Source organism: Humulus lupulus, chromosome 8, assembly GCF_963169125.1.
Source record: "Humulus lupulus chromosome 8, drHumLupu1.1, whole genome shotgun sequence".
NCBI classification, from domain to species: Eukaryota; Viridiplantae; Streptophyta; class Magnoliopsida; order Rosales; family Cannabaceae; genus Humulus; species Humulus lupulus.
In genome coordinates this window covers 24,139,028-24,154,303 of record NC_084800.1, presented here as the reverse complement: position 1 = coordinate 24,154,303, position 15,276 = coordinate 24,139,028, and the positions used below count along the sequence as shown (strand labels likewise).

General features: G+C 38.4%; 1 protein-coding gene across 1 annotated transcript; it reads left to right on the top strand.

The window, feature by feature from the left end:
* The first annotated feature begins 830 nt into the window (after positions 1–830).
* LOC133796403 (PTI1-like tyrosine-protein kinase At3g15890) lies at positions 831–4,274 on the top strand. Its single transcript, XM_062233896.1, has 4 exons — positions 831–1,322; positions 1,972–2,119; positions 3,026–3,288; positions 3,362–4,274. The coding sequence occupies exons 1-4, from the start codon at positions 1,279–1,281 to the stop codon at positions 4,026–4,028; spliced, it is 1,122 nt and encodes a 373-aa protein (XP_062089880.1). The 5' UTR covers positions 831–1,278; the 3' UTR covers positions 4,029–4,274.
* Positions 4,275–15,276: the final 11,002 nt, after the last annotated feature.

Sequence of the window (15,276 nt, the reverse complement as noted above, 5' to 3'; positions counted from 1 at the left end):
TCAAATGGTGTCTCAAAACTCTATAAATATGAGCATATTGCCGACTTGTAAGACAACATTTCTATCCACCAAAGCACTTGACTAGAAGTACACCAAAAGACTTTATTATTCCATAGATTTATTTCAAATATTGAGAGAATTCCTTAGTGCTTGAGATAAGGGAAAATAAACTTTTGGACAAATGTTGTAAACCTTGTTTAAGTTGGTGATCCCCAATGCTCTTCACTTTGGTTATGTAAGTGAAAGTGATTTATTTCATTGTTCTTGTTGTTTATTATTTCTTCTATTGTTCATCTTGTCAATCTTTCTTTTATTTCCCCTTGGTTGTATCTTCTTCTACTTACTTTGTTTTACTTCTAGTTTATTTGTTACTTTTGTCATAGAGTTGTGATTTCTTCAATTTAATATTCTTATTTCTATATTTACTTGTATTTTTGCAATAAAATTGTAAACTTATTTAATCATCATTTTGTTTTGTGTATTCTTTTGCTTAGACTAGTAATAGTTGTTATAGAGTTGTAATAGTTGTTATTTTTCATTGAGTCTGTAACATTATCTCAATCAAATATATGGTCCAAATTCCAAAAATATATTTTTTATAACATAAATTTATATTGGAATTAAGTTAAAATAGAAGACTTTAAAATAGTATATACACTTAAAAAAAAACCTAATTGCCTAACAAAACAAATTATATTAGTTAATATTTTAAAAAAGAAATCTGTATCAATTTAAAAAAAAAAAAAAAGATGACTCATGAATAGGTGATATTAAGAAATGGAGGTGGAGTTTATTAGATTTAATTATAATTTGGCCCCATCTCTAATCTCATCTCTGTATTTTTAAAAAAATTGGTCACAGCTGTACCAAAAAAAAAGGAAAGGGAGGTACTTTACTTGGGAAGTTAAAGGAGGCTTTGGCTGAAACTTTGGCTGAAGAAGACATTTTTTTTCTCTGCAAATCCCATCTGGGTAGTATTCCCATACCCAACATTCGCCAAAAACACTGCCTTTTCTCGTAAAAAGCAAATAACCCATTCATACAGCACGCAGAGAAATGCCCTTACCTTCTCCTCATCTTCCTTATTCCATATTGTTGAGCTTAGTTTCTTGTCCGTGTGGACTCTTCAGCTTCATCTTTTCTCTGCAACAAGCTCTTAACAAGTAGGAGAAGACCAAGCAACCTTGAAAAGTACAAACAGTGACTGATTTAGTTCAAAGGGTCTCTTTCTGATTGACCAAATAAAGTGGGTTTTGATTGGTGGTGGGATTTTGAGACATGGCTTTTTCTCCACTGTTCTGCTGTGGAAAGGGTTTAGATCGGTGAGATTATCTTTTGTTTATTTCGAAGCTGAGAAAATTATTGTTTGGGTTTTGATTGTTTTTTGTTGCTTATTATTGTTTTCACACATAAGTTAATGGCGGAATCTGGGTTTAGAAATTGAATTTTTCTGGTTAAGGGTTTTGCTAAAGGCAAACTCTGGACAAGCCCATGAGAATTGATTGATTTGTTTTTATTTGGTTATTGAACAAAGGTTTGTTGCCATAAAGAAAAAAAAGTTATTGATGTGACGATTGAAGCTAGAGGTTTTAGGCGATTTAACAGTACAGATTTTGCTTAGATTAAAAAGAGAAGCATGCAGGTATCAATGAGAAGAACTACTTACTTTTCTGTTTTGATTTTGGTCACTGAAATTGGGAAATAAAATTGATTGATAAACAATTCGAAGATACACATCATTGAATTGAGTTTGTTTTGGTGTCAATGTCATTCATTATTTGTGTGAGCTTGGTCTTCTAATTTCTCACATTTCTTTCAATCTATCCAATTATAGAGTAAAACAGTCCCTTTTCATTTACTCCAGTTGTATCAGCAAAAGGAAAGGGTAGAGTTTTAAGTGATATTGAATGTCTGAACATTTTTGCGTTGCTTTATTTTTTATGCTTGTTTTGATGTAAATTCTATGTACAGAAAAGAACGAAAGAAGAAGCAGCCAACATGGAGAGTCTTTTCCTTGAAGGAACTACATGCTGCTACAAACAATTTCAATTACGACAACAAACTGGGAGAAGGGGGATTTGGCAGTGTTTACTGGGGTCAGCTTTGGGATGGATCGCAAGTAATGCTAAACACATGTTTTACTTTATATGTTTGTTGATAATTCTAGTCCATTTATATTACAGTAACCTTACTAAATCAGTGGATATAATTCTTGTTTTTATCTTAGATTTTATGTTCTTTTGGCTTTTAAACGATTTTATATTCTCAAAAAAAAAAAAATGGTATGTTCAGTTAGCTCTTGAGTCTTGACTTGACTGTATTAATATACATGTATACTTATATTGCTAGTGTCTGGTTGAATGTGCTGATGAAGCTAGTAGTTGGCTTCTAGAAGCAACTAATTTATTAGATAATACACATCTAAACTTTGATTTATTAGACTTATGGGGCAGCATCCAAGTAGTGCTAGGGATAGTTTGATATATATTTTTTTTAAACTAGGTTCCCTGCCTAACACTACAATATTTGAGAACCATAAAACTATAGCAATTGATATGTTGGTGCCCAGAAAGGATTCAAATCTAAAGACATTGTAGGAGCAAACCACTTGTCCAAAAATTTGAGCTAGCCCTCTTGGGTAGTTGAATATTTGTTTTCAAGACGAGAGAATACATGATTTCTCTTTGGTTGACGTTGTGTCCTGTTGTAGAGCATGGAAAGTTGCTGTTGGAGTTTAGAAATATCATGTTGTTTGTTCTTAAAATTGGAATTAAGGGCAGCAAAGTACAAGCCAACAACGATAATGTAAAACTTGGAAATCAATACTTGGCTATTTTAGGGAAAAATTTAACAAGAAAAAATAACCTACTGAAAATAATAAAGCATCTGATTGGATTGAGTTTCTAATACTTTATATGAGGCGTCTGCAGCTGCCGTACCTTCTTTTCTTGTAATTGTCTGCCTGTATCTGGTTCGCCTTCTCTATTTAAATTATATAAATTCTAACTAGATTTGGTGTAAACAGATTGCAGTGAAAAGGTTGAAAGTGTGGAGTAACAAAGCAGACATGGAATTCGCTGTTGAGGTTGAGATTCTGGCACGAGTTCGGCACAAGAATTTGCTGAGTTTACGAGGATATTGTGCAGAAGGACAAGAGCGTTTAATCATATATGACTACATGCCCAATTTGAGCTTACTTTCTCATCTACATGGACAACACTCAGCTGAATGCCTACTCGATTGGAGCCGACGGATAAATATTGCAATTGGGTCTGCTGAGGGAATTGCGTAAGTCCTGAACTCAAATTTTTAGTTTATAGTGCTTTACTTCCAGTATTAACCTCTTAGTTTTATTTTTCAGCTATCTTCACCACCACTCTACTCCACATATAATACATAGAGATGTTAAAGCTAGTAATGTTCTGCTTGACTCGAACTTTGTGGCCCAAGTTGCTGATTTTGGATTCGCAAAGCTAATCCCAGATGGTGCAACTCATGTTACCACAAGAGTTAAGGGGACCCTTGGCTACCTTGCACCAGAGTATGCTATGTTAGGGAAGGCATCAGAGAGTTGTGATGTCTACAGCTTCGGCATTCTTCTGCTAGAGCTTGCTAGTGGCAAGAAGCCCATCGAGAAACTCAGCGCAACACAAAAGAGAACGATTGTTGATTGGGCGCTGCCACTTGCTTGCGAGGGGAAATTCAACGAGTTAGTGGATCCAAAGCTGAATGGAAAGTATGTGGAAGATGAGCTGAAAAGGGTCATCTTGGTCGCACTACTTTGTGCACATACTCAGCCTGAGAAAAGACCTACCATGCTTGAGGTGGTGGAGTTACTAAAGGGAGAAGCGAAAGAGAAAATAGCTAAACTAGAAAGTGATGTACTTTTTAAGAACCCTGTTCCTGTGGATCAGAAAGAAGGCTACACTGGCACTGCAGAAGAGGCCTCGGATGCAATCTTGGAGGAAAAGAAAGTGAAAGATGAGTTGAAAGAGGAGACTGGGCCTGGAATTGTTGAACAAATGTGATGAAGAACATTTAGGTGTATAATTTGGATATTTGATGTTTTGTTTTATTTTTCCTCATTGAGGGGTAGGGGGCAAGGCTGCACTGGCTGTCAATTTAAAGGAAGTGCCAGGGAATTATATGGTAGCTGCTCTTGCTTTGGAAAGCATTGTTTTAAAATGAGTGCTGTGAATTTGTGTTTGTGTGCTTCTTTTTTTATTTTTCTTCTTTGTTCCTTCCTGAATATATATGAATGAACTATTCCTGTAGTTTTATTGTCAATGAAGTCAGGTGAAATCACCATATCAAAAAGAATACATGTTGTCTATAAGTTACTTTTTAAATCAATATATCTGTGAGTTGTTTAATTTGAATAGTCTTGTTTTGTTGTGTCGGTGCCAACATGGAAATTTTGAGCTTTTTAATTTCATTTTCTTAAAGGAAATTAAACAATTCAGATTAAATATAAAACGAAAGAATAAATAAATAACTATAAAAATATAACATATTAAAAAATCAAATTAAATCAATAAAAAAATCCAATTAAATATGTGTTTACTTATTTAATAATATTTCTTTGAGTAAATTTATTACTAAGGAATTATGTTTTGAATTATGGTAGATGTTATCAAACTTGGATACAACATAACCGATATATGTTGTTTTACTTTTTCTTGGTCTGGTATTTTTCTCTAGGTTGTACGAAGAGAAAATTTGGATAACGTATACTATTCTATTTTTTTATTATTTTATTTAAAGTACTAATTTTATTTTAAATTTTTTACATTTTGAAATACAAAATTCAGTTATTACGTTTTTTTTTTCAGCAATGAATAAAAAATTGAGTTGTTACGTATTGACAAATTCAAACATCGTCATTTTGAATCAATTTATCAATACACAAAATAGAAAAAAGAGACAAAGTAGGAAGAATGAAAATAAGTTTTGGAAGATTATAATTATTATAATAATATTTAATACAAAATTAGATATTTAATTATATTAATATAAATTCAAATGTTGTATCATTACTACAATAATATATAATACAATACTAAATATTTAATAATTATGTTAATACAAATTCAAATGTTAAAAATTATTTTTATTATAATAATATATAATCCAATTTTTTATAAAATTTTAGAAGAATTAATATTTAGTAATTATCTCTTCTATATAATAAATGTATAGATAACGGAAATTATTTGTTTAATAGTTTTTTATTTTTTTTTCTGTTAAATTTAATGAAATATTCTTATATTTAATAGAATATTCTTATATTTAAATGTAGATTGTAAACTTGACTTAAAATTAAATAAATAAATTGAAATATGATATTTTTTAGATATTTTACAATGATAATTATTTAAAAATAATAAAATCATATATTTTATAACTTAAATAAAATGTAATTAAACTTAAACTTAATATTATATTAAATATATAATATATAATCTTTTTAAAAAATTAGAACAAATATAAACTTAAACAAAAATTAATTAATTAATTAATTGAAAAATTATATTTTTAAGATATTTTATGATAATTTAAATAATTAAATCATATTTATTTAAAAATAATAAATGCATACATCATTTTTTTATCTTATAAATTTGTGTAATAGTTTATTTTTGTCAAGTGATTGAATCTCTTTTTCTTCATCAAATGACATTGTCAGATATATTAGAAACTAAAAATAGTTGATACATGTATATTACTGTCTACGTACACTATGATTTTTTCTATTATTAATCTCTTTTTAAATATTATTGTATTTTACATATATGTTATGTATCCATGTAAATATATATCTATGTGAGTGTTGTGTTTAGATATCATATATGTATATATAAATATTTATATATATTATAAAATTATAATTCATTCTATTATATATATATATATATTTTTTAAAAACAGTAAACCAGTTTTTATTAAAATTATAGGCAATGTTTACAACTTTAAAACTAAACTAACATGCATTGCACATTGCTTCTGTAACGCTCTGGTTACCCCAGAACAGTTACGGTGAATCGGAAATTTGACTCGCTACCCGAGTCCTTTGGTTAAAAACGTGCTTCTAAGTGTTATTCACAAACTAAGGTGGAAAACCAATCAAAATGAAATTATATATTTTATTTAATACATAAAACTGTTCATGGGCCCATAAAAAACTTTTACAAGTTATTTACAACTCAAAATGATCATTACTGTTTCAAATTTACAAACCCGCCGACCTAAGCGGCAAAATAGGGTAAACCCCCTAGTGCCTCTGAGAACTCCTTGGCCGTGGTGGTCAAGCGGCCGCATATGTACACAACACTATCTAAGCTCTCCACTCAAGGCTGGGTGAGCTTTTCTTTCCCTTTACCTGCACCACATAGCACCCATGAGTCAAAGCCCAGCAAGAAAACACAATAATGCATGAATATAATATCAACAATGATCATAATAATCATTCAGGACTTTCTGTCCAAAATAGAGGAGTGACAATTGGAAAAGTCACTAAAGTGGGTTCAGCTCCCTTTAGCCATGTGACGATAGGGTCACCGGGGCTTAACAAATAAGTGAACCTTTCACTAGCTTATACATGTTAGGTGCATGATGACTAGTCACCAACATAACCTACCTCATGACCATAGAGTCATAACCATGGGATTCCGCTCCCTAGCCATATGACAAGTTGTCACCTATGCCTTAGGCCCTGGCTCTGAGTAACTAGCTTAGACTAGTCAAGCGCTTATAAGTTTGATTGACCTTAGGGTCGGTCCAGCGTTAATATCTTAGAGTCATTCAATGCTGATATCGATTAGATATAATCTTCAATCGGCCCTGCGTTCAGGACTCTTATGCTGTTTCTGACTCTTAGGTCAGTAATATGCGACCAGTGCCGTCCCTGACTAATAAGTGTCATACACAAGTAAATAACATCTGCTAGCATTTAATATGCAATCAATGTCCACATTTATCAACCAACATGCCTCAACAACAATTACGCATGTCATATACACAGGGTGCAGTTTTCTTACCTCTGGTTCAAGCGAGATATGAAACAAGAACGACTCCTGAGAACGATCGACTTTTTGATTCCTTAGCGGTTACCTAATCATAACCAATTATAACCTCCATTAATGAAAATCAACAATGAAAGGGTCTTAACCTAAACCCCATTCTCGGGACCTCGAAACATGCCCACACGGTGAGTAGATTCGATCCCCGGCCTTAAGGATTGAAACCCCAAGACAAAAACCCTTAAAAACACTCAAAACAGGATTCTAGAGGAACAGAGTAGCGCTACAGCGCTGCTCAATAGCGCCCCAGCGCTATACTCAGAACCCCCAACCGCCCAACAAACATCCTGTGTAGCGCTATAACGCCCTTTGATGGGCGCTGTAGCGCTACTCCCAGACTAATTCTCCCTTAAAACCTCCTTCTTCGACTCCTTCAATTCCAACTCGATTCCAATGCTTCCAAACCTCATTTTTGGTGCCAAATGAACCCAAAAACCATCCTCACATACCCCAAGCATCCCAACCACAAGAACCCTAGCCAAAACTTCCAACAAAACCCATCATCCAACCTATAAATCCCAACTCAAAACCAGAACTAAAACAGAGCAAACCAGGGATTTTAATGGCTAGAAACTTACCTCAAGCTCAGATTATGATGCTCTTCAATGGTGGAACACACTCCCAAGCTCACAAGACTTACTTCCCAAGCTTGAATCCTCAAGTTAGGCTCAAAAATCACAAAGAAAAAGGAAAGAAAATAGGTACGGGAGAAGCTTCAGTCTATACTCTGTTTTCCTCTTCTTTCTACAGCCTTAAATGGCTTATATCTATCCTAGGAGTGAAAAGACCAAAATACCCCTAGGTCTAATAAGGGTTTCTAAAGGCTCCCAAAGGCAAAATTGGTATTTCCCACCTATCTCGTTAATCATAATTAACGCTCTCCAATTCCCGCTATTCTCCGTATTCTCAAACACCAAAAATTCATATCCCGTTACCCTTTTGTTGACCGCGTTTTTTGCCAACGACGTGTGAACGTCAAAAACGATAAAACCTTCGAGAGAAAGTAAACGACACAGACGATTTTATAGTGATTCAGCCCCAATGTGTTGGTAATAACCTAATCCACTTAGAGTTGTGATTATAGACCTGCACTCAAGATCGGATGAACCTGAGTCAACTGAGTTTCTTTAGTGCAGATTACAAGAATACAAGAATTCTCTCAAATACAAGTACTCTCTCTCTCTCTAGAAAATTCAGATCAAAATTTCAAAATTCCAAAAGTCCCCTTTATGATGCCATAAGCCTTGTATTTATAGGCTCATGATCGTACAGATGATATCCCCCATAATCGGGATATTTTATTATTCAAATTATATTTAAATTAAATTAATATTCAAAATGTAACAATACACTATATTCGTGGGAAAAATTAAGAGATTCCCGTGTATGCCAAGACCGATTCTTGTTGAAGCCGTTTCTGGGAATCTTGACGTAGTCCTGCTCCATCCAGTCGATCCATATCTCATTCAAGCTGGTCGACCACACCTTCACTGGGCAGTCATGCACTTGACTGGGCAGACATGCACTTGACTGGTCGGACATGGTCATGACCGATCGGCCAAGGTCATGCCTGGTCGGACAAGGTCATGCCTGGGCAGACAAGGTCATTCCTGGGCAGACGAGGTCATGCCTGGGCAGACGAGGTCATGCCTGGGCAGACGAGGTCATGCCTGGGAAGATACACACGTGACTGGTCGGACAAGGTCATCCCTGGTCGGCAACGACACTTCTCTGGCCAGTCAAAATTCTTCATCGGTCTACCAGGTCACTCCTAAGCTAGGTCACCCAACCATTCCTTGCCATTTGTCATCTCTATTGCCACATCATCATTTTCAAATTTTGGGGATAACATTTTCCCCCCAAGTTTATTATATGATGTCTCACATAATAAAAAAATTTCTCCACAGCTGACGGCACTATATAAAAAAAACTGTTCACCTTCCCGCCATGCAGCAGACCACAACTCCACAGACCACGATCACTGCAATTAACTGCTCATAATCGTGGGGAGAAAAAATATCCCAAGAATTTCAAGGGTCCAAAAATAAGTGGTAATTCCCACTTTTTTCCTTTAAATAGGACTCTACACTTACAAATTTCCACACACACACAAGAAAGCTAAAAAATCAAAAAACCCTCTCTTCTTCTTCTTCCTCTTTGGCCGAAACCCTCTTGAGTTTTCCTTCTCTTGGCCGAAACTTCAAGGGACCTCAAGGTGAAGCTCTTCATTTCTTCAAGCATTCTCCAAGAAAATCAAGGGCTCCTCAAAGTTGGGTAAGTCTTCTCTTCCATGCCCTCATATTCTTGTTATTATTATTATTATTATTTTTAAAAAAAAAACTCCATGAAAATGCATGAGATGGCCGAAACCCCATAGGGGATTTTTCCTTGAATTTGTCTTTGAATCTTAGAGATATAATGTGTGTGGTGGTTGTTTTGATGTTGTTTGGACTATGGGTAACCCAATATTATCTTCAATTTCATAGGAATTTAAAGAAAAATAGGTCATTTTAACCTAAATCATGAATATGGGTTTTTGGGTTTTTGATGGTATATTTGGTCCCAAGAACATTGGAAAACCTTTCAATTTTCCCATTTTGATCTTGTGATTGTGTGTTTTGGGTGAAAAAATGTGTTTGTGTTAGGGATTTTAGGCTTTGTTTTTCGGCTTAGGGAATATGGTGAGATTTGGGGTATGACCGTTTGGCCATTGTTTTTTTTTTCCTTTATAAAAGTATGGTCCGATCGGACCACACAATAGCCCCTCGGCCCCAAGGGTATCCGATCGAATGCTGCTTTGTCTTGGACTAGGCCCCTCGGACATCAAGTGTCCGATCGGACATCACACATCGCTGGGTTCATCACCTCCTCGGACCAGGCGCACCACTCGGACACCCTCGGTAGGCCCTTCAGACACCAGGCGCGATGCTCGGCTCCTCGGACACAAGCGTCCGCTCAGACGCACCACTGCTCCTCGGATGCCCAAGCATCCGCTCGGATGCATTAGCCAGCCCCCTTGGATAGCAGGCACGCACACACGGCACACACAAGGCACACTCGGACACCATGCCTTAAGCACTTTTTAGGCACTTTTAAATACTAAAATTATTTTTTTTCTCCATGCATGCTAAATTTTCACTACTTAGATAAATTTTTCTAAGTAGAAAAATAAATTTTGTTCTTGTTGAATTTTATCTGTATGGTTACTCACCTCCCCTTTTTTTATTTTTTGTAGATGAATCGCTTTGACTATAGGGGAGGTGACAACCACACGAATTCCGATACGTCCGTCCCGCAGTCGATCGAGACCCCTTAAAGCAGCGACTCTTCCTCAAAGTCTCCCACCAGTCGCACTCCTGAGGATCGCCTCCGCCGCTTTAAGCAGATCCTCCCCCGTTCAGCCTTGTACCTTCTTCACGAAGAGCAGTTCCTTCATCAAGCTGAATAGTCAACCATGAGGGTGAAGAAGTCCAATAGACTCCCATAGGACCAGGATCCTCAAGTTTCCCACAGAGCGGTGAAAAAAGTGGTGGAACGCAGTGAGGTCCACACTGCAGCTTCTTCGAGACCACCCCGCCAGGTGCCAAAATCAAGCAAGTCTCGGAGACAAACCACCCAGGATTTTGCCACCGAGGTCTAGCATTTGGCCATCCAAAAACCAAGGAAGGAAGGAGAAGAAACACCTACCTGGTTTACCACCAAGCCTACAAAACTCAACCCCGGGATGTTCGATAAACACATCCAAGCCTTGGGTTTGAGTGGGGTGAATGTGATATGTCCGCGCCCTCACCAGAGAGCCAACAGGCCCGGCGGACCATACTGTGCCTGGTCCAGGCACCATATCTTCGTAGGAGCGACCATCCCGCTACACCCTTTCTTCCAGTCAGTAGCGGATTACTTCAACGTCTCTCCCTTCCAGATCGCTCCGAATGGGATTCAGGCGTTGTCTGCGCTGTACATTCTCTACTATCTGCAAGGCTGGGATGAGCCCACTCTTCACGAGATACATTACTTGTTCGACTTCAGGACCAACCCAAGCCATAAGAACACAGGTTTTTTCCACCTCTTTCACAGGAAAAAGGGGGTTAAATATCTTTGTGGCATCGCTCACAAGTCGAACCCTGGGAAATACTATACAGAGTATTTTCTCACATCAGACATCAAAGCCAACAACTTGGCTTTTACACATGCAGGTCCATTCGAGCAACCCTTGCCCACTCAAGAGATGTTCAAGCGAGCAAAGGAGTTGGCTGACATGTGTATCGAGGAGAAGGACGTGAAAATTTTGGTTACTGTGGACAACCTTCAGATGGTGAGCCTGCTACCATGTAACCAAAACATCACAGTGGAGAGTACCACTGAGGAGAACAACGCGACTGATCAGTCCAACGTCGGCACTGAGGTGGTGATTGACCAGTTTTCTCCTGGACCATCTCATCACTCCCGTAGACCAGGCGATCTCGTCATTAGGGAGCCTCAGCCAGAGTATCAGCGCAGATCTTCTATTCTCGCCCAATCCGGGAAGGGAAAGGCCATCCAGCCTGAGAGGGACCTGAGCTCATCATCCGACGACGAGGACGACTTCCTCGATCAGATCCTCAACTCAGGTCTAGTAGTCATAGCAATATGTTTGATAACTTGGTGATATAAGATTAATAGAACTGTAGTATTAATATACTTATCCACATATTGCTTTATTATTATTTTTTTTAACGAATCTTGTGTTTTCCTCTTTTGCAGATCCAGAGATGTTCAGGCACTACAATGCTCCTCCTGCCCCGAAGAGGAAGTCTGGAGAAGGAAGTGGCTCCACTCCCCCGAGCAAGGTCCCGAGGACAATACCGCCCAGCCAAGGGGGACAACCCGAGGGGTTAGTTACAATCTCGCAGTTGACCCCTTCCTCGCTTCCTCCTTCAGCGAGCCTAACCCCCACTCGTCCGACCGGCCCGAGCGAGGCACTACGCACTGCTAGTACCATTGGGAATGGGGCAGTTGATCAGACTCTTCACGACGCTTCAACTATTCAAGGCTTTGAATCCTTCCCTCGACTCAGTGTTGATGTCGTCTTACAGAGAGGGATTACTCAGTTGGCGAATGTAAGTACTCTACCACAAGATAGTTTGTTACTTATGTTCATGCTTTGTAGTAACCTCTTGTTTTTCATGCAGACGCCATGACCATCTGTCATGCTCAACACCGAGCAGTAGAATACAAGGAGTTGATCAAGGTCTTAAATGATCAACTAGTGGAGGCTCAAGCTAAGGTGGATGCTCTTCAATCCAAGTTGGAGCGGTCAGAGAAGACTGTGGCTGAGCAAGAGGAGTCTCTTAAGGGGTTGGCTAATGGGAATGACAAACTAACCCATGCCAACAAGTCGTTGACTGATCGGCTAGACAGACTAACTTGTGAGAACGAGGGGTTAGTTCGCGAGAACGAGGGACTAATTCGCGAGAATGAGGAGCTGAAGCAGGAGAAGGAAGCTGATCTGACTCGCTACGAGGAGATCTGCTTCAACTGTTTTTATCAGGTGTGGAAGCTAAACAAGCCTCTCAACCTCGACTTTCTCACTGAGGAGATTAAGGCAGAGGAGCTCGTCAAATGTGAGGCCAGAGCTGCTGAGGAAGCTGCTAATCCTACCAGTGCCACATCTACTTCTCCCACGATGTCATTCTGACTGGAAGGAGCAGCTGAAGCTGAAGAAGGGGTTGACCAGCCTGCCAGAGCCGACTAGTGACCCCTCATCCGACCAGAGAAGCCTTTGCCTGACCAGACAAGTTGTTATCCTACCAGCCCTATATCATACTTTGTTTTGTGTTTTGTTATATACTTTTGCTCGTATGATCGAGTTGTTTGGCATTTGTACTTTACTTTTATTTTCTAACTTGAAACATTTAAGTCTTTTTATACTTAAAACATTACAAGTTTATTGTGAATAGCAAAGTCACCTGATATATGTCTTATATTTTCGCATGAGTACTTAGTTTTCTAACTTAGAAATTCTAGACATTTCATAAGTCCATACTAAGTATACTTTCTCACACTCTTATTGCTCTAAAATTTTATGAGCATAACGTTTATTGTCACACGAATATCTGCTTCTAACTTAAAATTTTAAAAATTCCAAGTTACTTAAGCTTTGTCAAACAAGTTAGCTTAATGGCCTTTTTGGACTTCACAAATTTACAAGTCAGCCTAAAAACAGATATCTTTGCTTGTGCTCTTATTGCCTGTGTTGAAGTGCACGCCAGTATACCCTATGTGCCCCCCAAGTGATTGAGGGTTGAAAAATCCTTGATCACTTGCTACTTGACCGAATTTTTCCGAGCAGTTACTACTCGTGAAACACATAGAATATACAAACATATTTCAGCAGTTAACCACTGCAAAAACATGCAACTATTTAAACGTTGGTCATTCATCTGATGGATACCGACCAGTTAAACAATTCCCGGTATATATGTATATTTATTTTTAGAAGACCTTTTTTGTTTTAAATTGTGATGACAGTTGAACACTACCAAGCAAGAATAATCAACACATATGCAAAATTTGTAGCAAGATTCGACCACGCTGCGCGTGATCTCTTTTATTACTCGAAAAAAAAATGACAAAACGTGTCTAATTACGAGTCTCAAACAAAATAACATTGTTCAAAATAACATGACTGGTTAGTAAATAGCCAGTTCACAAACAAACTTAAATAACAAGTTAAGCACTTGATACAAAGCTACTACTCTGTAAGCAGTATTCATTGATAATATTTCCTCAAGTGCTCGCCATTCCAGTAGTTCCTGATCAGCTCTCCATTTAACCAAGCAAGCTTGTAAGTGCCGAGTGGCAAGACTTGCTCAATTTGATACGGTCCTTCCCAGTTTGGTCCTAGTACTCCAGCTGTCGGGTCTCTTACGAACACCTTTCTGAGGACCAAATCTCCGACCTGGAACTTTCGATCTCAGACTTTGGAATTGAAATAGCGCGCCACTTTTTGCTGATGAGCAGCAACTCTCAAGTTTGCCTTTTCTCGTCTCTCCTCGAGGGAATCCAAAGATTCAGCTAGCAATTGGTGATTTTCCTCCTGGTTGTATATGGTCCTTCGATGAGATGGTGGGTCTACTTCCACAGGTAACATGGCTTCATACCCATATTCCAAGGAAAATGGGGTATGACCAGTTGCTGTCCGGGCAGTAGTCCTGTATGACCAAAGGACTTCTGGCAATTCTTCCGCCCAAGCACCCTTAGCTCGCTCCAGACACTTCTTCAGAGTGTCCTTCAGAGTTTTGTTTACGGCTTCAACCTGCCCATTGGCTTGTGGATGGGCCACCGAGGAGAAACTTTTTGTGATGCCATGCCGAGTGCAGAAATCAGTAAATATGTCACTGTCGAATTGGGTGCCGTTGTCAGACACTATCTTCTTGGGCAGACCATAGCGACATATTATATTCTTAACCACAAAGTCCAACACTTTCTTTGAGGTGATCGTGGCTAGTGGTTCAGCCTCAGTCCACTTAGTGAAATAATCCACTGCAAACTGCACTCCTCCTTTCCCTTTGGGCAATTTCCCGATCAGATCAATGCCCCACACTGCAAAAGGCCATGGGCTCTGCATTTGCTTTAAGACATTCGGAGGCGCCCTGGGCACTTTAGAAAATCTCTGGCACTTATCACACGTCTTTACATACTCCATAGAATCCTCGTTCATTGTAGGCCAGAAAAATCCTTGCCGCAAAATCTTTTTAGATAGACTCTGCCCCCCAGCATGATCTCCACAGAACCCCTCGTGCACTTCAGCTAATAAAGGTTTTGACTGGTCGGGTGTTATGCACCTGAGTAGAGGCAAAGAGTACCCTCTTCTATACAATACCCCATCCATCATAATGTACCTAGCAGCTTGCCTCATAACCTTCTTTGCTTCATTACGATCGTCTGGGAGGGTTCCTTGCTCAAGGTAAGCAATGATGGGTGTCATCTAAGTGTCAGCTATTGTGATAGGCATGGCTTCTTGTTCATTAATGCTCGGCTCCGCCAAGTATTCCACCGGTACTATGTTCAGAGTTTCAGCATCTTTTGCACTAGCTAGCTTTGCTAGAGCATCTGTGTTAGAGTTCTGCTCCCGTGGTACCAACTTGATGGTGTAGTCCTCGAATTGTGCTAGCAGATCCTTGGTCTTATTTAAGTATGCCACCATGCGTAGGCCCCT

Coding starts and splice junctions, on each gene's coding strand:
- LOC133796403 (XM_062233896.1), top strand. CDS start 1,279: ATGGCTTTTTCTCCACTGTTCTGCTGTGGAAAGGGTTTAGATCG. Junction 1,323..1,971: donor TGTGGAAAGGGTTTAGATCG/GTGAGATTATCT, acceptor TTCTATGTACAG/AAAAGAACGAAAGAAGAAGC. Junction 2,120..3,025: donor AGCTTTGGGATGGATCGCAA/GTAATGCTAAAC, acceptor TGGTGTAAACAG/ATTGCAGTGAAAAGGTTGAA.